This window comes from Idiotropiscis lumnitzeri, chromosome 17, assembly GCF_059441095.1.
Source record: "Idiotropiscis lumnitzeri isolate Australia: NSW breed Sydney's pygmy pipehorse chromosome 17, RoL_Ilum_1.0, whole genome shotgun sequence".
Classification (NCBI taxonomy): domain Eukaryota; kingdom Metazoa; phylum Chordata; class Actinopteri; order Syngnathiformes; family Syngnathidae; genus Idiotropiscis; species Idiotropiscis lumnitzeri.
In genome coordinates this window covers 11,074,055-11,101,477 of record NC_142407.1, presented here as the reverse complement: position 1 = coordinate 11,101,477, position 27,423 = coordinate 11,074,055, and the positions used below count along the sequence as shown (strand labels likewise).

General features: G+C 42.7%; 1 protein-coding gene across 4 annotated transcripts in view; it reads right to left on the bottom strand.

Annotated features, from left to right (window-relative positions):
- Window positions 1-27,423, bottom strand: part of nrg2a (neuregulin 2a) — a 74,262-nt gene that overhangs the window by 10,182 nt on the left and 36,657 nt on the right. For 3 of the 4 annotated variants that reach the window (XM_088278795.1, XM_088278797.1, XM_088278798.1), the window contains exons 3-5: window positions 26,918-27,036; window positions 5,094-5,214; window positions 873-931 (exon numbers count right to left, since the gene is read on the bottom strand). In XM_088278795.1, coding sequence (XP_088134921.1) covers window positions 873-931; window positions 5,094-5,214; window positions 26,918-27,036 — 299 coding nt within the window. Of the gene's footprint in view, window positions 1-872; window positions 932-1,297; window positions 1,375-5,093; window positions 5,215-26,917; window positions 27,037-27,423 lie in introns of all 4 variants that reach the window. The other variant, XM_088278796.1, reaches the window with a different exon arrangement.

The following is a 27,423-nucleotide window of genomic DNA, read 5'->3' as shown; positions in this document are numbered from 1 at the left end:
CGCCCGTAAAGTTTCATGGAAATGATACATTGCTTAGTCATTTTAAATTTGGCGTTATAATGTTAACAAACAAACAAACAAATAAACAAAATTTCCAACCAAGCGGTAAAGTTCGGTGAAGATCAAAACGGGAATGAAATATGATGTGGTGGCTTTCCAATTCATTCCTGTTCTAGCAAGTCTGTGACATTTTTCTTTTGTCTACTCAGCAACACATTGCAGTAATCGGTGGGTAGCTCCATTACGAAGCCACGCTTACCCCAACGAAGAGGCATTAAAAGTGGTACGGGTGAGTTATTGGAAACACGAAAGAAGACAAGACGCTACCTGAACCAACACCGAACAGTGCTGCTTGGTGGAAACGGGGCTAAACATGCACATGATTGCCACTTAACATGGGGACAGTCTAAAAAAAAAAAATACCCGAAGAAAAGCCACACAGGCACGGGGAGAACATCCAAAATATTGTGCTGATTGTTTTAATATTTTCAGAGATTGTAGTGGGCATGATTAGAGATTTGCATTGTAACTTTTTTTTATGCAGTTGTCAACATAATGCACTTTTGTTTTTACGCCGATATAAAACATTTTAGACTGTCCCTTTAACACAAGAGCAAACATAATAAGGAGCCGGCCCACAAACATGTCATTTTAGTCGCCACATTCTACGCCAACAAACACACAAAACGACATTAGCGGTTTTTCCGAAAAGCTCATGCGACCGTGCATTAGGACGTGACATGCGAAACAAGCAGCGCACAATACGAGGGCTTGCATATTTATAGGTCTGGACGGACGACACACGAGACTATGGGGTCCACAAATGCACATGTGACTCGAGGGGAGTCTGACAGAAGAGGAAGTTGACATACGGTAGAAACGTGCCATAACGTAGGTTTGACACCGATCACCAGTAAAGTCATTTGGACACCTGAAAGCCACAAAAAGAGGGAGGAAGAGGAGGAGGAAGGGTGGTGGGTGAGCGAGTGGGTGTGCAAGAATAAGGGTGTGGTGGGGGGGGGGGGAGAGAGAGAGAGAGAATTAGACCAACAGCTCGACTAATGGACGGCAGAGGCCGAGCGTTCCCATGAGTGACACCACTGTGCGAGGCCCGGTGCGCGTTGACCTGAGAGAGAGGGGCGGGGGGAGGAAGAAGAGGATACAGAAGAAGAGAACCGGGTTTTTGGTGGGTGCGCGGAGCAGTAGCAGGGTGGGGGGTGTTTCGGCGGAAGTCCAGAGAGGTAATCCAGTGACAACTGTGTCTCTGTTCTCAGCTGCTCATATCAAGTGAACATACTTTTGAAAGGATTGGGCATGTGCAACCGCAGAGGTTCGATCTTTGAGCATCGAGGGCCAAAGTATCCATCGGGACATCTGGGAAGGAGCACACAAGTGTTACGGGCAGGAAAATACAGCGAGGTGAACGTCGGGCGGACTTCAAGTTGAAATATGGGGGGAAATGCAGTCATTAGAATACAGAACGTGAAACCGTTTTGATGGAATGTGGACTTTACTGGTAATTTCTCATGTCAAATGATGTTATGTAATTCAAATGAAAAATATCTTCAGAATGAATTCAGTAAAGTCAACAATACACCAAAAATCGTAAACCATACGTGGAATATAATATACTGGACAATATTTAATTTCAATAAGCAAATTGCAAAAGTGGTGTGAAATTGTGAGGCCATAGAATGAAAAAAAAAAAAAAATATGAAACGGACAAAGTGCCAAAGTTGAAACATTTGTCATCTGTGCGCTCAGTGAGTGAGCAAATGTGGTATTAACATTTGGATCCAGAAGGAAATCTGGTTCTGGATGAAACTCAAACTCCTTTTAGCGACACGACGTAAGCACAACATTGACGGAGATTTCAAGGCGGGATTTTCCAGGTGAGCTGCCAAATTCAAATAAGATGGCCTTACCTTGACAAGACAAAGCAAAACATCTCTCAAAATTGGCAACATGGGATTGTCACGTTAATTTTTTTTTTCTCATTTTCATAAATTGTTGTGGAAATAAAAACATGCAAATAAAAAAAAAAATGTGTACATCCGTGGGAGAATCTGAAAAACAACAAGGCGAATGTACATATAAAAGTCACAACAGGAAAATACGCTCTAATAAGTTCCTAGAAGCACCTTCTTGGCGGATATAAAAAGTCAATACATTTTTTTTATCGAGTGATGATACAAAAGCTGGTGGACGCTTATCTTAAAATGTTCTTAAAGACTTAAGCCCGCTCTCTTTTGGGCCTAAAGGGCAAAAGGGAGAAGCGAGAGCTCATTGCAGCTCTTTGAAGCTAATCAATACGTCAATTGGAAGCTTGTGCAGCAAAGCGTAATGCGAGCTAATACCTTTTTACTTTCGGGATATCCGTTCCGGGCTCAAAGGTTGACTTGTGTGATCAATTCTAAACGCCGTCATATTTCAAGCTCAAGATAAATATCGAAACATGGAAACGTTCCCAAAGCAAATTCAAAAGCGTTTATCACTTTTTGCATGCATGTAAAGTGACGGGGTTTTTTTTTGTTGGTTTTTTTTTGACGTTCAGATGTATGTTAAAATAATTCTGTTTGGCCCGAGCCATCTTTCCTCATTAAAGTCCCGTTAGGATGAGCAGTTGCTCTTTTAGGAGCACCGACATTCCGCTTGGATTCACAACGAGACCGGCAGTCCAACAAAAGGTCACTGGCGAGCGATTTACTGGTTTCACACAACGCCTCCCGGGAGAAACATAATGTTCAACATTTAATTATTCACCCTGACTGATGAGATGACGGGAAGTTGGCGTAAAAATGGCACAACTGGAACTTCGGAATCAAATTCAGTGCAGCTGCGCAGTCTGTGATCACGCTTTTATTGTAACGGCTTACACGTTGTCTTGAACAAAAAGCACATAAATCTTGCGGGGAGATTGATTGTGCGTTTAGCAAAAATTGACAGGCCCGAGTCTAAAAATATAAACACGCAAATTAGTACTTATTATATATGAAAAAAATACATTAAAAAAAAATTAAAATTTAAAAATCCGATTGGTGCTCCATTGTTAAGGTGAAAACAACTTAACTCATATACTGCCATTGACGGCTAAAGACGTCAAAGATCTTTAAAGATTTTTATTTATTTTTTATTTTTTTTACTCAGCCGGTCGTGAATGAGTTTTACAATATCTGCTCATGGATCATGTCTTACCCTTTGCCCCTCTTTGAAAAAGTTTGTCCACAAGAGTGAATGAGTCGGACATAAACGCAGGCCGAGCTGTCTGCACCACTTGTTTCGTCGGTGAGTAATACCCACTGATGCCTGGCCTCTATTGAATGAGATGGCTGTGGGGGGAACAAATTCCCCCGCGGGCCTTCACTGCATTATCCAACTCTTCTGGAGCCATGCCCCGGGGCCGTGAGTGAATTAGCTACAGCAATTGAGTTATTGCTGCCTCCAATTTGTACATAGCGTATTGAACGGCTGTTGCGGCCATATCCGCATTGCTCGTCGAGCAGTCTTCCTCGCGGGGGCCAACTGGGCGCTGAAGCTGCGCCAGCGTTGCCGCTCCTGCATCACATTGGCCTAAGTCGTCGTGATCTAGCGACATATGGTCCAACGGAGCATGCAACCCGATATTTAACAGCCATGACAAGAGGGAGTGCATAGTTTGTGTTTGCAAGTACAAGAATGGATTTTATTAGCTGCGACGGATTAGTACAGTGGTTGGATCGGATATTGAATGGACTCAACCCAAAAAAAATAAATAAATAAATAAAGGGGGAAAAACAGGTCACAATGGAATCCTTAAAGCAGTGTTTCCCAAACTTTGTTGAGCCAAGGCATTTTTTTTTTTTAGAAGAATCTATCAGCGCACCACTAGATATAAAATTCACAATTAGTATGAATACTGAAATAATGATAATCGCGTCTCAATTTAATCGACTTATTCTGTTGTACAAATGGCAACGAGTGGATACTCGGGTTTATTGTTCCTTTAATTGTTCTGCCTGTCGTTATGTGTCGAGGACCTTTCGTAGGAAGCGGATAAGGTGTGTCTTTGGCTTTTTGTGCCCTATTTTGCAACACTGAATGAACTGCCGTCATGGAATATTTCATATTTGCACTGCACTGCAAACTCAGGCCATCTGGCGTGGACGTCAAGATTCTACCTCTGTGCGTGTAATCGACATTTTTTTTTTGTTTGCTTCCTAAACGGATTCCAAAAGAAGTAAGCATACAGTGATTCTCATTTTTTTTTTTTTTTTTTTTTTAGAGTCGAGTGATGACTATTTTATTTTATTTTTTTAATGCATCACATCTTAACTCATTCACTGACAGTTTTGGTATCAATATACTTTTCTTTTTGTCTTCTATATCCGTCAATGGCAGTGTATGAGTCAATATATCAAAATGTTACTTTAAACCTTTTTATGAGCCTGTCAATTTGACCCCGGAATGATTTTTTTTTGTTTTTTTTCCTCAAGTAAATAACATTGCGGATTACGTTGCACCTCAAAGGTTTCGCCGTATATCTGAGTAATGGCTCTCGGTCGTGACGCTAATGCAAACAAAAATCTCAATGGTAAATAAAAAACAAGTTGTTTTTATGATAATGTCACCTGGCTTCTTTCCGACAAGCGCAATTTCGCCGCCGTGTCACGACCCCCCCCCCCCCTTGCCAAGGACCTTCAATGTAAGCAATGATTCTATTTACCTCATTGGGGGCCCCTAATAGGCATAAATATTTGCTCCCGAGTAGAACGGTGACTCATGACATTTTGAAAAAAAGGGCTTTTAACGCGTGTTGTACACTAAACGGGACATAAAAGGATGAGCACGCCGACGCCGCACTCCATTATGAGCGCCGCGATACACAACAGGTGGGCAGTTAGGCAGCATTTTCCTCTGACGGGCTGCCGCTGAAAGAAAGAACAACAGGAATCAAGTGCTCGCAACAAAACAAAGCATAACAAAACAGCGGGGAAAGGAAGACTCTTGCTGCGATGAAGAAGATTACAAATGCTGTCACGAAAAGGGCTTTGCGTTTCAACCGGTGGACACTTCAATGAAGATTTAAAAAAAAAAATGAAAAATGGATAACTTACTTGCAAGAAAGCCGGTTGATACCATGTATGAAGTAACAGTCGCCGCCATTCACACAGAAGGCTTTCTCTGTGTCATTGCATCTTCTGGCGTGGCCTGAGCCTGGAGATAGTGTGGTGGTTACTGCGGACGAGAGAGAAAAATGAATGAAATGATTTGGATTGCGTTTTACTTTTGAAATGATTAGAAATATAAAGTAGGAGATTATTTTTATAATATATATAATGTAATTTTTTTTTTTTTTTTTTTAATTAATTGGCCAATGAATCTGTTATCAGAATTTCATTCCGCCGAATATCAAAATTTGTGTTGGCTTAAAGAAAAAAAAAAAAAAAAATGATTCATCTTGTCCAATTTTTATACCAAGAAACATATCCAAAAATGAAACAAATATTTTATTCCTTCAAAGCATATTCCATATGAAAAAGCCACTGCAACATTATGCCTCGTTTGACCAAGCACTGCACATAATCATAAGAAATATATATTTTTTACTTCAATAGAAATTCAATAAGAATGCATCTTATACAAATCTGCGACAAAAAAATTCTTGAATAAATCTTTAATCTGTTTAATATTCAATGCAAATGTATTGAGCAGAAAAGTTAAATACAACTGAACTGTGCTCAGACTGATTTTTTTTTTTTTTCCCGCCATGTACCTCAAAGAGCACGCACAACTTTTGTGGCACTAGTAAAACATTTTGAGATGCGTGACTTGTATTTCATCAGTGGAGCGGGCCACACTTTTCTTTCCTCACTCCAGTATTTCCACGAAGGCTTTTCCTCTCCCTTCCACATCCACGAGTGGAATTGTGTCTCTCAGCAGTGTTGACACTATCTCGAGAAGTTGTACGAGCAAAGATAAATATTTCCCTGACATAGCGTAGGAGTTGTTTATGCGCTGACTCAGATCCTTGGAATGGCCCGAAATGTCATGTATCTGCACTTAATCCCCCCTGGCGGAACAGAGCGAATATGTTCGAGGTGAAGGCTGCTAATCAGGACGAGAGCTGCCTCGTTTGAAGGCAAAAGGGAGTGCTGAGAGGAAGAGGGAGGAAGCCGTGAAGGGCGGCAGGATCAGGCATGAGCCAGGCGTGCGGCGTGCTGCATTATGACACGTGACGCCCGCTGTTTACCTGCTATCAGGTGCTGTTAGCAAGCTAGCAGATTTAGTCAGTTTGCTGCTGAGACGCCGACAATTTCCGAGCGCGAGTTCTGTGCAAGTGCAATAAATCACATTCAGCAGCTGGAAAAGGCGTTTGGAGCCGATTCAGTTGGAGCTGTTATGTGTGCTCGTTGCCATCGGGATGAGATGTCACAAGATCACATTTGTTACATGCGGAAAGTCACATCAGCTCTTTTCTCGATCAAGACGCAAGCCTTCTTCCAACTATTAGTGGGATTTTAGACAAAAAAAAAGCAATTAGCCGAAACGGGATTTATCCCAGCCAATCAACGAAGAAAGTTAACGAGAACAATGGAAGCCTTGTAATTAAAAATAATGAGTGCAATTTTGTTTTCACCACTCGTGTGAAAAGCGGGCTGCACGTTTTAACAATTTTTCAATGTGACAGATTGCAAAATCAGCATGTGTGTTTTCTTCTGATTTTATTGTGTTGTGTACTCAAAACGACAACGCACACACACGCCTCACGAAAAAAAATAAAATTACACACATAACGATATTTCCACCGACGATCACAAGTCTCTTCCCAAACTAGGTGTAATACCACGACTGACCTGTGGAAGGCAGCATGATGCCACGGGGCATCTAAACTGCTTGAAATTACAAAAAAAGCGCGATACAGTAAAAAAAAAAAAATGGTGAATGACCACTCAACGAGGGCTCGACCGATTAATCGGCTGGCCCTTTTAATCTGCTGATATGTCATTATTAATATTTTTACACGATAACCCAACATAAGACAACGAGAACAACATGCACACAAATCTGCAAATTAACAAATTTTAAATTGAAAGCCAATATTCCAAAATGAAATCTGATCATAAAGGATTGCATTAATGTACGTCAAAATACATTTGGGATAAAACGATTATGTTTCCAGTGCTTTTCAATAGGACATTCTTCATGACTAGAAAAACGTGTCGGTTATTTTTTGGTGTGTAATTTTACGAAGGATACAACACCTGCTTCACTTTTCAAGTAGGCAGAAATGAATGTTACTATGCTCACGGGAGCCTTAAAGAGAATGCAAAAGTGTGTGTGTGTGTGTGTGTGTGTGTGTGTTACATGTAGTCGACCAACTACCTCATCGTCGCTCACACCTGACCTCTGACTGGAGCACTGGCTTGTAAAACGCCTCATAAAAAGATCAGTTAGGAACATGAAAACATTGTAAAAACATCCCGACGCTTATAGTAGAAAATTGCTCAAAAGATGCAACCAAATAAAAGCTACAAAAAACACGTGATGCAATGTCACTTAGTCCGCCTCGATCTGGGCGAGTGGGGGGGGGGGGCATTCTGGATGGAGATATAATTACCAATCCACCTGGCTATAAATGTGGGGGGAGCAGGGTGGTGGGGGGCGGCGCGGGTGGGGAAAAAACCCCACACAGGGAGACCGAGAACATGTAAACTTCACACAGAAAGGATCAAGGTGAGTGTTTGAACCCAGGTCATGTTCTTCTGTCAAAGTTTATTCGGCCTCATGTCAAACGGAGCGCACTTCACTGTATGTCCCTAGTTACCCTCCGTTTATCCTTCAGACAAAATTGCTCACGTTTTCCCATCCCATCGTCATTACATTTATTTAATTTGATTTTTCTTATCTCATTCTAGTACATTGAAAATTATAATAACAACTTGTTAAAAGACAGCATCGGCCTCGGGTCAATTAGTGGAGCACACAGTTCAAAGCAAACACGGTGACGCAGCATTTAGCTGTTATGCTGCACACATATGCTATCAGCTGCTAACGGTAGTGAAGTCAGCCCCGAGCTTGAAAAGAATTATCAGAATTAAACATGGGATGTTCTTTAAATTCGACTGATGAAAGTCTGCTAGCTTAATGCTAACCGATAACGGCATTGATTGACTAACCGAAGTCATAAAAAAACCTTCAAACAACTCGAACGAACGCACATGAAGCAGCGATACATACTCCCCAAAAAAAAAAAAGTATTGATTATGGTGACCTTCTCTACTTCTTGCTTTTGTTCTGCATCTCTTCTGGAACGATAAAAAAAACAATCGCAAAAAAAGTGCGCCATAGCTTCGCCGCGAAAGATGAACAAACCACACGTGACAATGTTCAGTAAATTTTCTTCACGAACAGATGACCTCATTGATCCTCCCCGAGGGGGGATTTGCGTGTTACACAATCCCCAAAAAACTCAAATTAAAAAAAATCTAAAAACAAAAGAAACATTTGCCAGGCTAATGCGTCACACTGAACGGGAGTCATTGAGGTGTGCAAATTCCCAAATATGACAAGTGATGACACACCAAGAATTATGGGTAATATTCGTCATGAATGAACAAATCACTCAGTGGCGCCCCACCACCTCTTTCCTCGGGCACACTGCTACGATGGCAAATTAATCGCATTCCGCTCACCAGCGCTGAGAAAAAAAAAAAAAAAAGAAAAAAAGACTTCTTGCCATAATTGAATGATGACATGTTGGCATGTACATCGATAGAAGCTTATAAAACTTTTTGTACAGTCTTGCAAAAAGCTCAGAGCGACACTTGCTTTTTTTTATTTTATTTTTTTATTGTATTCGGAGGGAGGTGTTGATGGGGGGTGGTGAGGGGGCGTAACTTCTTTGGTGTTGCCACCCAGAGTCGCACATTGTCCCTCAGGTTAATTCACTTCAACTCATCTTGGAGTAATCAAAGAACAGAAAATGACAATCATTCAAAATACAGAGGCCGGAAAATTGTCATTTTTGATCTGTCATTTTTTTCTGGGTCATCAAGGTAGTTGGCATTTTATATGGGGTATTATACGCAGGTGCGTGATTTTTATGAGATGCCATAAAATCTGATCTTATCTCCTCAATGAAGACAATTATGTCAATGAGATCTGATGATTTAAATAAAAAAATAAATAAATAAATAAAGATGATGAAATAAAAGTGAGCAAAATTCAACGTGCCATTTTTTCCCCCCAGTGAATATACAACAGAAATTACCGCAAGTCAAGTACCATGTTCCTCAAACGTTGCATCGTGTACCGCAAAGCAAATGAACCCCACGTGAGCAGAAAAACTGCCTCCAAGCGAGAAACCTTGAACTGAACCCAAGCTCTGTGGGGTGACACTCAGCCTCTGCGTGTTGGTTTGAGGTGGAGAGGCAAAGTCGACCCACAGAAGGGAGATACGGAGAGAAAATAGGACACGGGAGTTGAGCAACTAAGGGACGGACTCGAGAACAATGGGCACAACAACTGCCGAATCACTTTACATTAAAAAAAAATCATAATAAAAAAATGGTTCGTTGAATTTATTCAATTTGATTTCGTCAATTGGCTGCACAAAATAATCAGCAAATTCAATTTTGCCACCAAAACCACAATTGCGATATTGTTCCCGACATTATAAAGCTTCCAAACAACGAGTCATTTCTAATACCGTATTGTACGTCGACTTCTTCCACCTTCAACGTCCTGTTATATCGTTAACATCCAACCACCACCATACATTCCAAACATCGAAATTTCATGAGATGACAATGCGGGAATGTCCTTGAGTAGAGAGTAGAAAAAAAAATGAAATGGTAGAGTAATCATTTAAGACGGGGAAATTGCTTAGTGGCGTCACAAACAATATTAGGCAGCATTAGACCTTTGCGTTCGAGCTCTTAACGTTCACCTTCGACCACTATAATGTTTCTTGTATTTCATTCGATATGCAAGCAATAGATTGAATGTCATGAAAAAGCTAAAAAAAAAAAAAAAAAGATGCTAAAAATGGTACCAAAATGAATTACGTAACCTAATGGAAAACATCTTGCGGTTCGGCATCACCAAATGCTACAAATCCCACCGCACCGTCAAAGTCCAAATTTTATTCCCTATTGTTTGACATCGTTTGCGTCTTCCAACAACATCACTTGAGAGGGACGGTGACATGAATCATTTTTTTCTACGCATCTGTTGTACAAATTCATGCCGAGTCAAGGTTTGAGCGATGGAATACGGAAACCAGACTTTGCATTGGCTGACTCAAACATCGCGTTGCTGCTTCAGCATTTTGGGTTTATAATCATCCGTCCATTTTCTATATCGCTTATCGTCTGAATGGAGCCGATACTGTCCCAGCTGACTCGGAGCATTTTATTTAATTTTTTTTTTTTTTTTTGGGTAGTTGTTGGTTCATTCATGTGCATAAAGGAATTTGGTGAGCTGCCAGCTTATGCCGATACGTTAAATTCCATTGGCCTTCTGGCAAGATTTACCTGCACAGTCATTGCGCTTGTTGGAAATGTGTCAGTTCAGTTCTCATTCGGGTCACATGACATGAGGTCACTTATTGCACTTGATTGTGTATGATTGTGTCAAGTGAACTAAAATGAAGCTTCAGTGAACGGATTTTTTCCCGTTTCTGCAGACGCAAGAGTCCGCGCCCGTGTCCAGCAGCTGTTTGGCTCGGGATTTTTGCACGTGTCCGAGAAATAGTACATCGTACTTGTCGTGGAGTTGCCGACCCTGCAAAAAGCCGACATCCGGAGGGACACGGATCTTAATTGTGAGCTATTTATCTCCTGAAGCAAGCAAAAAAAAAAACGCTGTGACTTTGGAGCTTTCCTAGTTAGTGCTGTCAAACGCAGCACTGTTCGCTTTCCTCTTCGAAGGGATAATTATGGAAAGCGCAACAATGGGCGACACTGTGAACAAGAATAGTGCTGCCATATTTTCAAATGATGTGCTTTGTTCTAACAGTCATCTTGTGTGTGCTTGTTTTGGGTTGTCACACTCTTTCCGGAGATGCCACTTTTATGTCCTCTTTTATTCATCCCCAAGAGCAAAAAAAAAAATGCGCCGGCGAAGCCAAAAATGGATAATTGTCATATGTAGTTCCTTCCTTAGGCCGCATCCTCCGGCTTGATCCTGGAGAAAAATTCCTCTAATCCTGTGAGGTGATCTAGTGCCTTGCTAAAACAAAGTCAAGGGGCAGAGTTTATTTATCCGCTCTTATGATTTCACTAAGTTTGATTGGTTTTGAAGCTCAAGTTTCAACTTTCAGCGGCCGTTCGTTGTAGCCCAGGGGCCGAATCCGAGTTGGAGCTGCGGAGGGGTCTCCTCTGGGTTCTAAAGAGCCACAGTGTTTAGCCATCAGCCCTTACCACTGACTTTGATTAATCCTTCATGGCCTAAGAACTGAAAAGCAAAGCTGGGGGTTCAAGCAGAACCATCTGGAAACCTTCATCAACATGTCTGTCTTTGCACGCTCTCCAAAGGATTCTAGGAAAATCATAAAAACGAAAAGAGGGGTCCCCATTGCAATGTTTGTTTCCTCTTGAGGCACAGTGCGCATATATATATATATATATGTGTATTGTGGAGTAAAAAACATTTTTTGATCGACGACGCCGAATTATACACGTCTGGTGAAAAATGTTCGTAATTTACGGCATCATGGATTAGGACCTTTCACTGTTGCACTGCAGTTGAACGGAGCGCAATCTCCCAGTATATGTCGGCGTCAGGAACGAGCCAAAGCAGCTTCGCTTACATCTGGACTTCGTTAGGATTTGATGTTTTCACTCACAAAAGCAATGTTATCAGCATGAAAAGTATAATACATGTGCCACGGATGGGACGAGGAGGAGGAGGAGGAGGCACAGCGGCGAGGCGAGAACAGCGGGCAGACCACATGGCTTTGTGACAGATACATTGCCGAGAACTACAATTGTCAAATCTGTATAAATGTCTTTCTCGAACCTTGAGGTCATGCAAATCTGACAACCCCCCCAAAAAAAAAAAAATTAAAAAAAAGAAGTAACATGAATGAACAGGTAGCGCACAGTAGCATCAACCCATAAAAATGATAAAACGCTAAATCTTTTCACGCAAAATACCCGATGTTAAAGAGATAAATGTCAGCCCCCTTAGCAGGGTGGTCAGCCACCCAAACGCTTTTCCACATCAGAAGGACGACGGACCTCTCCTGTTGGCGATCCCTTAAAAAAAATATCGCAAATGGAATGTGTGTATATATGCAAAGGTTAGCCCATAGAGTGGCAGAGAGTCCTCGGCGACTGATGGGTGGGTTGGATGTGGCGAAAGAGATGCGAGCACGACGGACGAGGTGAAAACGGCAATCAGTGAAGGTTGTTTATATGAGTGCTTGTCAAATAGTGGGGCGGGCCCCCCAGGGGGGGGGCGTGTGACCCTGGGGAATATGCTTTTTTTCCCCCGCCGTACTACAATAAAGTGTAATTGCACCTCCACTCCAGTAGTTGGCAGTGGTGTTCTCCTTGCATGGTCGTGAATGAGTTTTAATTGAAACAATAATAAATGTAATCTTGATGACATTTTTCTTTTCTCTACCGCAGAGACGTTTCGTGTGCCTGCTTGGTTCTGGAGGTCATGTGACAAATGGAGGTCATGCGACAACACCTAAGGCGGAAATCTCTTTGGAAGACCAAAAGTAGCTCAATTTAACTGAGGACACTTTCATATTCAACAGCAAAAAGAATGTTGCATACTTGAATTAAAAAAAAAAAAAAATTCAACCCTTCTCTATACATTCAATTTCACTTCATAAAAATCGGCACGCAATAGTGACAAGGAGTAAAAACAAAAGACAAAAAAAAAAAAAATTTGAAAAAGAAGCGATGACGAAAGCTATGTCTTATTTTAAGGCTGGAAAATATGACCACGTGAGATCAAAGACAAACAAATACACGCCTGCTTCGAAACCTAACATTGGCACACCCAATCAACATTAATATCCTCCAAAACAGCACGCAAATAGCCAAAGAGGAATTAGACGGCTATTTACTATAGCTTGGACACACACGAAAGAACATTCTGAATATCGGAGCTGGCCCACAATGGAAAAGGAGATCCGCAATTCAAGGCGTCTTAGAGATGAAGTGGAGCCGACCAGCGACATTAATCTAACACCCCCACTCGTCAGCGGGCCTGCCGCTGCTACCTCAACGACTGTGTCTTCTTTTTATACTCCTGACTCCTTGTTGCCATGTCTCAGTCGCATAGCTGATATGCCTGGTCTTGCCTGCCTCAATCCTCCCGCCGCGCGAGCCAAATCAAAGAGCAGCCCCGGTGCACGATTGCTCAACAGCTGCTCGCAAACTGCAACGGAGCCGCTCGACGAGCAGCGCGCTCCAACAGCGGGCTGCCGGTTCAGGCCCGCTGGCGGGAAGCAGTTGGCAACCGCTGGACACGTGGTGGGTTTGGGGGTCCCAGTCCCGAAGGCGGACTTGTTTGATGAGGCTGTTATTACTCGGTGCGTTTTCAGTCTCAAGGTAGAGGAAACTAAAAAGTAAATTGGTATTAAAAAGCAGTGGCGGGCTGTGATCTAATTGGCTATCGCAACTGTCTATCAACTCGGAAAGCTCATTGACGCACACAGAACAGACGCCCGCACGATTGTATCAGAAGGCCTCGGACGAATTGTTCGTGCTACTGGTATTATGAAATCCGCCTGGTAACACAAGCTAGCTGCATTCTGATTGGATAAAAACTCCACCCACAAGGATATAATATGGCATCAATGGGAAGGATATGATCACAATTTCTTGATTATGTCAGGCCAGCAAAGAAGGCCTTGAAGGCCTTGACCGCCCACCACTGCTAAAAAGTACGAAGAGGCTAACGTCGGTAGGATAACGACAGCTAGGCGCTAAGTTTAGCCTGGGTTGTTTGTAGACTTTACAGAAAGTCTTTGCGAAATATGCATGAACGCGCAACGCTTCTGGTGCATTCTTGAAATGAAATAATTTGCACGCAATTTCTTTTCAAGGGCAGTGCTATAAGATTAGTTTGAAATTATATTAAAAGTATTTTGGCAGGGGTTCATTGTCTTAATCAGCCCCTCCCCCGGCAACAGGTGACCACCAAATATGTAAATATAGTGTAAAATCCACATCACATTTTTTCTTATGCCTCTCTGAATATTCACGATTCCTGTTCCTACGCCTGTCATATTGCACAAAAATGCTCCCGGCGCAAGTCAGCATGCATGTAACTTTCGCTTGACCTCATGTTCTTTCGACCACAAACTAGTCGAGACTGAATCATCAACGCCTCACCTTGTTATCGATGAGATGAATTAACAATCAATCCACAGAATTCTTAAGGTCACGCTTCCGGCTCTGAAACGGGGGATTCCCCACACCCGAACCCCCCACCCAAAACACACACACACACCTCTGAAGTCGATACGATGATCCACTCAACCCTTTGCCATCCTGTGTCTAAACTCGCCTGACGGACAGCAGCAGCAGCGGGAGTGGATCGTAATACGCTTATATTCATCCCGCACTTCCTGCAGAAGTGCCAGTTTCAGACAGATGCGAGGACGCCTCGCTTCAACCCGAGCGGCTCAGTGTCAAGGAAAGATGTCGTTTGACTTCCGAGAAGATCTTTTTGTGGGTCAGGAAGCCTGCTGCGATTGAAAATTTTGGTGACCTAATTTAAATACTCGAGCGACGAGAGTCGTTGAACATCTAAAAAGAATATTGTCAGGTGCACTTAATGTTGTGGGCAGCGACTATTCCCCAAAGCGTCAATCCTCACGATCCGTTATTACACGCAGCAGGGTGCCATGACTGATCATTCCCTCCATTTTCTTCACACTAACTGGAAACATACACGCGCAAACCCACACAAAGGTTGAAAGGCAGCGTGTGAAATTTAAATGAGTAGCTCCGATGGCTTGAAATCCATCGCACACCTCCAAGGGACAGGTTCTTAGTCCAGATGTTGGAACATGTGTTCTCACTTTGGCAAATTATTTTTTATGGATTGCTGTTTTTGTTTTTTTTTCTTTGCAGCCATTAGAAGAAAACAAAAACTCACAGGTACTTAAAGTGTCGTAAAAATAGCCATTTTTGCCATGAGATGTCAGAGCTATGATAACACTAACGCGCTATAAAGCCCATCTCATCGCTTGGGAGGTATCATGTCTTCATTGGCCGTCATCTTCAACAGCTGGCTTTCATTTCGCAGGAAGGGAAGACTTTGCAGCCTTGTACCAGAAACACAAGACATATACCACAGCTCCATATTTGGGCCTTACACTCACAGTTGCAGACCAGCTGTGAGGACGAGAGGTTTTCCCCTACGCCATTCCCTGAAAACGTCGACACACATACGCAGGCACACCGACACTTGCTGTACATCGCCCACCGTTTTATTTACTGGACGGTATACGAAAGGATGACTCTACTGTGTGTGAATCAGTGACCGCGGTGACGTTTATTCCAGTCACAGCTCACACCTGCGCACTCGGGAAATATCGCTATTGGTGGTAGCGACACAATGACCAAAAAAAAACCCCAAAAAAAAAACAACAAATAAAACGCCAACAACAGGGGAGGTAGTGCAACGGACTAATGGGAGGTTTCGGATAAGAGACAGCTGTGTACGACATGGCTGTGTGTCCATGAGCTTTAAGCAAAGGAATGGTAAGTATACGTTCCATAAAGATGCTCTGGAAAGTGGAAAAAACACCTTGAAGTGCCCCATTTTGAACAAGAATCAAAAACCGTCTGAAAAAAACTAAGCACGTCAACGTAACTTAATTTGGGCATCAGTATTCTTTAGTGGGAAGTAACAAAATTCCAATACTTTGTTCCTGGAGTACTTGTAATTTTGACTCTCACTCCTAATCTGGGAATTTTGTTAAAAAAAACAAAAAAATACATAAAAATTGCAATTTTAAAGCTACGCGAAAACCAGTGGATTTAAAATAGGTGGTTTGCGTCTCTGTGGGTGCGAACGCAGCCAATCACTACTATTCAAAGTGATCTGTGTGAAACCGGAGCCTTGGCAGGTCTGGGAAAAGAAAATATGAGCTGGTATTTTCGTTAAATAGAGAGGGAGCCGGTGATAACCGTTGGCAATTAAAATGTGTTTTTTAATTTTTTTTTTTTTTTAACAATTGCAAATTCCCCTTTAGATATATTTCAGAGTCTGCACAGCTTACATTTACTCATGTAAAAGAGTTTAAACAGTACTAATACTTTTATTTTTCGCCACATGTATGAGAACTTCAAATAAAGTACAGAATGTGTGTACCTTTGCTAACTCGTTATTCTGACAAATAAAGACGAACGTCAGAAAATAACCTGTGTTGCGATGCTGATAAAAAAAAAATAAAAAAATAAAAACAAAAGCTGATAGGTTTTTGCCATATCCCGCGTTCCATGTTAAGCAATAATGTTATTATGCCATTCGGATATATATTTTTTTTAATTTATTTAATAAATAAATTATTTCTTTTAATATGTAATGTTAACAAAAATGGGGGAAAATAAATCCAGCATCCACACTTATCATTATTGACGCTTACACCATCATTGAATGGGTCATTTTTGCCTACGCCAGTATTATTTTACGATATAAAATCATGCCATTCATTAATAACGCAAAATTTATCATTGCACTGCGATGGGGAGTAGCAGAGAAAAAAAATGAGCTTACTTCCAGCCCCATTTTCAGCGCTCCAACTCAGTACAGACAAGTCTCTGTGACGCAACGAATCATTTTAATATTTGAAGGCATTAACGAAACATGATGGTGCTTGTTAGTCACTCTGCAAATCCCAAAGAAGAATCCGGCAGCCTTCGTTCAGGTCCCACACCGACGGGATGAAGACCACCGGGACAGCTGGGAGGCCTGAAGTGGGAAATCTTTTATCGTGCTATCAAATGAAGTCACAGATCAGTTTTGTGTCGGACCCAGGAAGAGTTAACAAAGCCGCGCACACAGCACAACCTCGTGTCACCTCCTGCTCACATCACTCAGCTTCTCCAGTGGAACAGCTGCTTCCTCCTTACACACACACACACACACACACACATTTAGCCGTATCCTCACTCATTCACACTGCGGCTTAACTGTCCTGTATAACACGGCCTGTAGCTTACTGGATCTCCTCCAAGGAAAGATGTGTTGTGATATTTCAATAACGTCGCTGCCCCCCCCCCACCTCCTCGCAAAGGTTTCACTGCAACTCACCACTTATCGCGCAGCGGCCTCGACCGGATTACAGGGAATTAAGAGAACAAGCAAAACAAGCTTCCGCCTGAAGATATGTTTTGCAACTCAGACCATTAAAGCAGCTAAGGAGGTTAGGTTGCTTGAATAGCAGGATTACACCCCGAAAAAATTCCTCGACTGATTTCCGGGTGCAGCACGAGCGCATGACTGTCGATGAAGGAGTGCGATTTAGGGCTTGGCAGAGGTCTGCGCTGTTCTGACTGCGGTTCTGTATCGTTTTCATCCTCCGGTGTACTTCTAAGCCTGCGGATGATAAGATTCGACAGCTGCCGCTTCTTCAGAGATCTTGGCACATGTAAGCAGAAAGAACACTGAACGCTCCATACCACGCATAGCTTTTTCTCCATCGCGACATATTAGGAAAGTGATTTATGTTTTATGCCTCAACCATCAAGCATTTGGGTTTCCGCCATACGAACTGCAATTGTTTCAGAGCTCCTGGGAAAAAGGGAAGTGGACTGATACGGCATAGCTCAAAAATATGATACACTATACTTTTTGTCTTTATCTTGTTTTTGAGGTCTTGTTTCATATTTAGTGAGAGGAAATAATTTTTTTGCATGCGTATTTGAAACGCATGCCCAGACTATTCCTTGAGAAAATATGTACGTCTTTGCCAAAATATGGAACTTTTTTTTTTAATCCCCTTAAAGGCATTCAAATAAGCAAATCAATTTCTTGTTTCACAAATTCTCCTGAGCAAGTATTGCACTTTTGGAAAGATTTCTTATTTTCTTAGTAGACATTGAAAACGAACACTTGCTGCAAATTGTCCTCTACTTTCCCGGAACTCCGGATGCGACTCAGAAGAGCCGGAACAATAAACACAAAGAAATGTAAGGACATTCTGTGTGGGTGAAGTGGCAATTGTGTTAATGCTTCAAGAACTAAACATGGTGGGGGTGCACTTCAAAACAAAAGTGTGACACACTGCAGCTGTCACGGGCCCGGAAGATGATGACAGCCAGGATTTCGGGTTTCATCTTCCATAAAGTCTTGGGAAGATATTGTACATTAGTAGTTCGCAACCAGCAGCCACTTTGGACCAGGCTCCGGCAGGCCCCATAGATAAAAGAAAAAAAAATCTTCTAGTTTATTTATTATGTGAAGCTGAAAAATATTTTATTTTCAAAAATGACTTCTCTCCGTTACATCTATGACAGACGCTTAACGTGTGTCAAGATGCTAATTCTCTCGGGTGCATAACGCTAATATTAAACCCGCAAGCTAGCAAAATATAATTTTTGGCTTCTATATCCGTCAATGGCAGTGAATGAGTTTCAAGTATTTTTACTTTGCTTATTATTTATCCTCACTCGTTGGAGCAGCAACTGGTGAATTTAAACAGCAATTTTCATCTGAAAACATCCTAGAAAATGAGTTATCTTCGGGGGGGAAATAGCTATGCGGTAATCATACAAGTTGTTCATCAGTTTTTGCACCTATCACGCAATCAAAGCACCCGAGTGGACGCAAATCTTTTTTTTGCCACTTTTCCGCTGCATTAGCCGCACACAAACAAACACGCATAAATACGACTGTCGATGAGAAGGCACATTGGGCTAGCCCGCGGGGAAAACAGGCAAAAGGATGCACAGAACTGATCTGCCAGTCAAAGATTCTGACGTTTTCTCAAATAATAACATGAGAAAGTCTTTCACAAATTTTGAATCCATGAATCCACACTGGCACCTTTTAAGCTAATTACCTCACTGACAAAGCTGACAGTCCACATGACAACACGTTCAAGTGTCAAATATAAGTCAGATATAACCTAATTTACCAAATTTAAAAAAAAACTAACAAAAACAAACAAAAAAAAAACGGGGAATTAAAAAAAAGTTTTTAATACCTGTAGTCATCTGGCCCAGGACCAAGTATAAGACGCCGAAAGATCAGCCAAAGAGTGTCTGAAACGTACGCCTCAAAACAAGAAGCGAGTGCACATTTAGTTTGCAAGTCAACCCTCCCTCGATTTGTGTCGCATATCGAACAGCAAGTCGCAGGCTTTTCTAAGCAAACTATTGAAATGAGTGACCCAGTTGTACACCTGGTAAGGACCAATCCCGAGAAGCGTGTGACAACGGTAATGCCGACTGCCGCCACAGGCCTAGCGTAGCCTAGCATAGCATAGCATAGCATAGCATAGCATAGCATAGCGTACCATGATTGATAGCAGCGTAACTAAATCCATACAAGCTTGGAAAATGTAAAGGCTCTTTTTGACACGACTGTAGTTTACCTACAAAAAAAAAAAACTGTTACACATCTACAACCAACACCCGTTAGCATCACTACCAAAGACGCTTTATCTTGCTTGCTTATGTTTTCAGGAAACGAATTGTTTTTGCCAGGGTTAGACATACAAGGAGCGAGCGAAGTTGTTGTTTATGTTCTTCAAAGAAGCACCTAGTGTAATGTTTCATTTGTGTAGAAGAGCATTAGTCAGAGGAAGGAAAACCTGAAGTTTCCCTTGACGAGTTACGTTGCGCTTTGTCATTTTCACAAAACTTAAAAAGTAAAAAAAAAAAAAAAAAAGTTTGATGGTGACTGACACCATAAAGAGAACTTCTTAAGATGCTGGATTTGTGAAGATGTCCAAAACACATAAATGACAAGCTCACAAAATGAATGAGGGCTGCAAAAAGTAAGGTAAGCTAACAGCTTATTAGCTAACAGCCAATGACCCAACCACATCCAGTCGATATGGTTCATTTTCAACTGCATAAACCACCATTTTGGCTAATACTTCCCTCTGCTTTCACCTGAAACTGACATCACAACCGCACTCATGCTCGCATTAGGACTTCACCCAAACCCAGACGACAGATGAGCCTGAGAATCGATGCAAATGCTTAATTCTTATTCCACGAACAAAACATGAATCAGAATACGGAACGTTTGCGTTTTGTTGTCATCTGCTTTTTTTTTTTCTAGTTGGACCAAATACAAAACAGAAGCACTGATGTCAACGGATGGTATGAAGGTATTTGCTGCCATGCCGAGTTTGTTTGTATGTGCATCAGCATTGGGCTCATTGTGGTTGGCCTCAGGATGAGGAGTGAAAAACGTGAAGGTATGCGTGTATGGAGGTGTGTGCGTGTGCGTGCGTGTTCGCGTGTGTGTGTGTGGGCCTGCGTGCGTGTGTGCGTGCATGCGTGAAATTGTTGCTGGTGGGCCCCAGCATGACTGCTAAGGTTGGAGCAATCATATGTTCAGCTGTGATTTCCATCAACACATTCCTGGACGCTCACACACTCTCTCGACGGAGCCGCGCACAGCACCCCCCAAGGATGTGACCTACAGCCCGTGGACACATGGCCGCCTCACGAACGCTTATCACAACATGGCAGCCTGTAGGATAATGGGAGGCCTTAATCTGAAGCCACGTGGAGCCCCGCGAACGAACCCGAGCGCGGTCCACCTTGCTTCTAGAAAACAGCGGATGATATACGACTCCGTTTTGCACCGGGTCTCGCCGTGCCAGACTGATTACAGGCGAGAGGTCAGACCACATGGACAACAAACGGCCGCCGGTCCTACTTTGGGGGTTGGGGATAGGGATGAGAACACCAGTCAGGGAAAAGACATGTCATATTGAGACCACCGGGAGACATCGGTGAGGTAGCATGGAGAGGGCGAGGAGGCGAAGTTAGGGGGCGGCGGCCCTGAGGGCAATACCAGCAGGGGTGTCGTGATGTGACACATTCAAGGAATTGTAGCCAACTCATCAAATTAATTACACGACGCGCTACAATTGCACTAACAGGTGTGTCACGCGATCGGACAACTCATCGGTTGTGTTAATTGAAACACTCAAAAGTGAGGAGAAGATGAGATGCAGGAGCCGCATTGCCGGTTTCCCATGGTGCTTTGCAACATTTACGTTATCTGTATGGACACCAATCATCTCGATCAGGATGGGGGAAATATATGACCTGTGGGTTCATTTCATTGTTTACTGAAAAAAAAATTAACCCTTTTTTTTTTTTTTATAAAATTGGTTAAGTAAAATGCATGTATTCATTTACATTTCACATCATTTTTTTTCTTATGTCATCTATAAATGACCAGACCCTCCTTTCCATTTAAATCAAATGTGGCCCTTGAGTATAAAAACGTGCCCACATCTCCTCTTTAGGTTTTACGAGAAACTGCATACATTCCATAAAGTAGGAATACATTCATGAAATTGGAACTTTATGACTATTTTGAATATCGAGTGGAATGATGGGAATAGGCTGTGATGGGTTGGCGAGCGGTTCAGGATGGAGCCCACCTCTTTCCCCAAAGTCAGCAGAGGGGGGTATGCTCTAGCTAACCACCGGGCCGCAGACCGGTACCGGTCCGTAGATCACTTTGGACGGGGCCGCAGTGGGTTGCAACATGAAAGAGAAAAAAAATGACTTGCAGTATTTCCAGTTTATTCATTATTCAAGGTTGAAAATGTTTTATTTTTAAAAGTGGCCGGCTTCTCTTCGTTACATCTGACTCTTAGCACAAGATGCTAATTTTCTCGATCGCATTATGCAAATATCCACGAGCTAGCAAAATTTGTAAAAAAAACAACAAAAAAAACAAATAGACCGCATACGAAGCACGCAGTGCAAAGAATGTGGCGAGCAACAAACACCCCGACTCCGCCCCCTGGTTGCCGGTCCACAAAAAAAAAATTGGGGACCAGCAAAACAAGAACATTAACAACATCACACTAGAAGGACGCAAATGAAATCCAAACCTAGAACCACAAACTTGAAGAAAAAGAATGAGAGAAGCGGCGCAAATCTTTGATCTTTGTCGGCAAAATGCTACGTCCAAACAACATTGTAGGACAAGAAATTTATTCCGGTTGCACTTTCACTTGCAAAATATGCCAGTTTATCATAAAATTTCACAAATATAAGTGAACGGGAGAGAGTGTTGGTCCAAGGCTTGACGGGGGTGTGGCGTTTACATTTGCCTTGCCCCGGGCGCTTGCAACACACGCGACGACCCTGACAAACACTCACAAACACCCAAACGCAAACACGCGCTGCAACAACAACAAAAAAAAAGCCCGGAGAGACTCGCCAACGTTCCAGCTAAAATCGAAGCGTTGCGAAGGAGCGGGGGTTCTAAAAAATGAGTGTTGAAGCACAACCTCAACTGTGTGTTGAATCATAATCCATCATTGGGTTTCTTTCTCCTCCACCATGCCTGTCATGCCTAAACTCCCGGCACAGGTGCACTTTGTCAGAGTTTGAGGGCAAACTGCATGGCTGGCATGGCGCCACCTCGTTCTGAATGCTTGATAATGCAAACGGGGTTCACTTCAGGTTCGGGTTCTTCCCACATGAACACGCTGGCTAGTTTTTCCCTCACTCGAGGGAACTGGCGGACTCGGTTTCTTTGTCCTCGCTGTGAAATTATAAATAGGTGTTGGCAGAGCTGGAGTAATGACCAAATGTGATGTGAATTATTAATAGGGGTTAATATATCTTGCTCTTTTTTTTTTAATGGCACACAGCAGTGATCCTTCACATCTTCCTTTATATGTGGAAGTAAAATTGGTATCCGGGGAACATTCAGGTAATTCCGATTTAACAACACCTCTGGGCAAAGTGTCAGATGAGTCTGGCGGTCCTTGAGAAATTGATGCTATGCGTATCAATTGAAATGACCTATAGTTAAGCTCACAGATCGTGCCCTTTATGGCTTTGCAAATGACATTTTGGAAGATTATTTTCAAATGAAGGGACCCCCCCCCCATGCTAAGCTTCAGCGTGTGCTGCGTTGTCCTTGAATTGCCATGCGGTGGAGCTGATTGATGGGGGGAGAGGGGGGGCTTGGGGTTACACACAAATCAGAAAGCACCAGACTAATTGATGATTAGCGTTGATTTCGAGATGTTATAACCCGTTGGGGAAAAAAAAAAATTGTGTAACCCAAACTATGGCGCAACACATGTAGACTGACAATAAACAATAAATCAAAGGTATATATTCTTTATCCTCTGTTGTAAAAATGATTTCATTCATTACATTCGGTGTACACTTGAGGTGACTCTTAAAATTGCCGTGACAGATTAAAAATACAACTACAGTCGGTCGTCTTTTCTAAACATCACATTCCGTTTTGGACTAATCTGCTTCCTCGAAAGAGCGTCAAACTCTCCCCTGCAGCACATCAAGCTCTCGTCTTCCTGCTCGCTGCGTCGTCCCTCCGTATACTGTATATCCGCTTCCCCCTCTCCATTGTATAACGTCTCAGTCTGTTTTCTGTCACGCATTCCCTTCGACTGACCCCACCGTCCCTCTTTCGTCTTGCACACTCCCTCCATTCTCGCTCTCTTTCTCACTCTGTCCATCTCCATCCCCGCCCCTCCCTAACCTCTCGCTCGCTTCAAGTGATCGTACTGCAGCGACATGCTGCTTCGGCAGCTTACTGCAGCCGGACACTGCGGCCCTTCAGCGGCATGTCGCTTGCGAAACAGGCAAACAGATGGGGGGGAAAAATTTTTAAATTGAAAAGTAAAAAATAAAAGTAAAAAAAAAAATATTCATTTGGAGATTCCAAACTTTTAGCAGGGATTGTGATCAGGACACAGTGTTGTTTACAGCTTTTATTGGAGGATACGGTTTCGGCAAATACCTCCCCCCTCCCGCCCCCACCTATGGACATACCACCCCTGATTCGCCCCGTCTTGCCTTCTTCCCTGAAGCATGACGGAACAAGACGTGCCGGTGTAACACAATGGGACTTGCAAACAAACACGCACACACATAGACAGGCAGACACCCCCGGGTCACTACACAAGATGGGCCATACACTGATGCCATTGTTTGAAAAAGCCGGAGCGATTTCATGAAACGCTGACAGGCAGTTTTGCTCCTTCGGTATAGGGTTGCATCGACACTTTTTTTTTTTTTTTTGCACGATTAAAAGTGTGCAAAAGCGTGCGTGAAGCAGTTTATGTTTTGCACGGTGCTTTAAGGTGCACAACTTCAGAGGTCACGAATGAATGACATGGCGCGAGACTTTTTGTCTGGGCAATTATGAGATTAACTTCTCAAGTGTGTTTAGTCGTGTCAGCAAAAAAATAAATAAATAAATACAATCATCATGCAAACAGACAATGTGCATGCAAACAGCAAAATAGGCGAGCTTGCTGACAGGGCGGACAATGGATATATATATATATATATATATTTTATTTTTTTTTTAAATCAATTGATTTCCCAGTGACAGAGTGGACATGTTAAAGCCTGACAACATTACAGCGACACACATAACATGATGAAAATGACAAAACCCAAGCGTGCATTTTAACTCTGAAACTTTCCACCATTTCAGTCTCTTTTGTAGAATGTTGGTCAAAGTGTCACTGAAAACATCTTTTTTTTTATTTTTATTTTTTTTTTAAAGGGGCAGTTACCCTATAAAAGTGTTTCTCAATTATTTTCTGCGACGCCCCCCAATTTGCGCCCCACCACCACCACCCACTCTCTGCCGCAACTCTAAATCATATCATTTTCGTTGCAAAACAAACCTACACCGAAGAGTTAATACCTGGGCAAGGAGAGCGCCACTGCCAACTAGTGGAAAGGAGGTGCAATTACACTTTGTTGTAGTATGGCAGAAATAAAGCATGTTCCCCAGGGTCACACGCGCCCCCCCCCCACCCCCAGGGGGGCCCGACCCACTATTTCAGAAGCACAGACATGCAAAATGTTCAATAAGATTTTTAATCTAGCATATACGGAACGCCATTTTTTTTTTTTTAGGTAACATTTTGCAACTTCTTTTCATACTTTCATCTTTTCGATGCGCTATATTATTGCCGATTTTTCTATGCAACAGAAATGCACTCTTACCATACCTCTGAATGTTACAGTACAGATGTTAGCGAGTCACGTTTTCCTCTCAAACTATACAGTGCGCTCCAGCCCCGCTTGCCTTGAAATACAATATTTGCAGATCATTGTATCGAGTTTCACAGTCGCATGTTGCTAAGCCTTCAAAGTAAAAAACCATTGAAGGAAACAGGTGCTGCCGCGAGGGATTCCCCTGACCTCTGCAGGATGTACCGCAGCATTCCACCTATCTTAGATGATTACAATTAAACGGAACGGTGAAAGTCGGCCTCATTCCGGAATAGTACGTTTGGAAATAAATTAATAAATAAATAAAAGGCTACGTAACATTTCCGTGTCAGGCACAAGGCACATAATCTGGATGGGAATCTCAACTGCATGTGGTTGGCTTCTTATCGGCGTGCTCGCAATTGGACCAGCATGTTGATTTTGCTCGCACAAAGGGCCTTTTCATTATTTGCAAAGATCTGCTACTTCAGTGGCGCTGCCTGACTGTAAACAATAACAGGTCATCGTGACGGATGTAAAAAAAGAGAGAAGGCTGAGTGAGTGTTGTGCCTCAACGAGCATACAAGGGCAGTGAGTGACGGCTGGAGGCCGTTTGGGGAGGGGGGGGGGGTCTCTACTACGGTTGGCCCCTTAAGTCAGAGCGGGATGTCTACAAATATGAGCCTCTTGCCAACGTCAGCAATGAGAGTGACGATATCTCCACTTCGGTGCGGAAAGAGCGGCTCGCTCATTACAGCCCCTCTCTCTCTCTCAAAGAAATGTGCAAAATGAACCAAATGTTTCGGCGGCAGTAGCGCGGCTATGTCATCATGCATGCTCAAGTGAAAAAATAAAAAAAGCAAAACACCAATCGGCACGCTGTTTAACGTCACTGCCTCTTTTCTGCACAGCATCAAAGTCCCGAGACATTTTTACAGCCAGGTGAACTCGGTCAAACCAGCAGGAACTTACATTCCTTCCAAGACAATCAAGCACAGGCCATCGCCACGCCAACAATGCGCTTTTTAATTTATTTATTTTTTTCTGGGCTTTTGTCCAAATTTTATGAGGTCAGTGGGCGTGGCCAATTTGGTCTAATTAGCATTTGACACAAAGTAAATTTGTTTTGGACTCTTTTTTTAACGCTATTGTGAGTGGATAGACATTTTTTTTTTTTTTTTTTGGGAGGAAGATGTGAACTTTCTAGCTGCAGTCGGCCCTCCAGACAAGCTGTGGATTTTTGCCACTCAGACAACAAGATAAGGACACATCCTTGCTTGGATAGAAGCAAAAGCACATGACTTGTATCCGCTCTTTCGACATTTTTTTTTTTTCCTTCATACCGTTTGCAACCAGGGCACTACCCACACACACTCGTAACAGAACTCGGAACCAACATGAACTCAGCACCCCACCAAATGGGAGCAGCTGTTATCAAAAGTCTTTCACCAGCTACAAACGCTTTCCAAAATGCGGCACTAGCATGTATTTCCCGTTATCAAAAAGGGGAACTTTTTTTTTTTTTACAGCTCTCAGGTGTGCTGTGTTTTTGATTCTGTTCCGTGTTATGGTCTCGTGTCACTTGCCAAATGCACATTGCTGAATAGGAACCATATTTAAAACTCTGCAAAGCCCCCCAAGACAAACCAGACAGTTGTTCTTCATGCATGTTTCCGCTTTTACATGCCCACTTTGGATCTTTTAGTTGGCCGGAGAACAGTCGTAAGCGATGAATAACAATGCCAGTGCTTTCACTCAGTACTCACTGCTTTGGACGTTTATCGTGCCAGTGGAGTTGTCCTTTCCCAGCAGGTTCTCCACCACACAAGTGTAATTCCCAGAATCCTCCAGTTTCGCTCTGCTGATCTGGAGTCTGGAGTTTTTCCTGTGGGAGACAACACTCGCACAGCTGAGTCAGGGGAATCCGGCCCGGGAGGAAGCAACATGGAAACACATCGAGTGGAAACGTGGAGGCCAGCGAGGCAGACAACAGGACAAGTGGCCGCATGGCAACGGGCCTCTGCTTTGATAGGATGCTGATTAGAGAGTGAAAAAGTGTCTGGAATAATAGAACTACTCGGAGTTCAATGTGGTTTCATTAAGCCACGTCAAATGTCTCGTGGTGTTTTTAATAATGCTGCTATTAATTTGGCTCAAAAACGGCCACCGTGTCTACAAGGGGCCCTTAAATGCATCGACGTGTTCCAAGATTCTGTCTTCTTCTGGCACATTACTCACATGCTCCTCTGGAGCTAGCAATTTTAATTACATG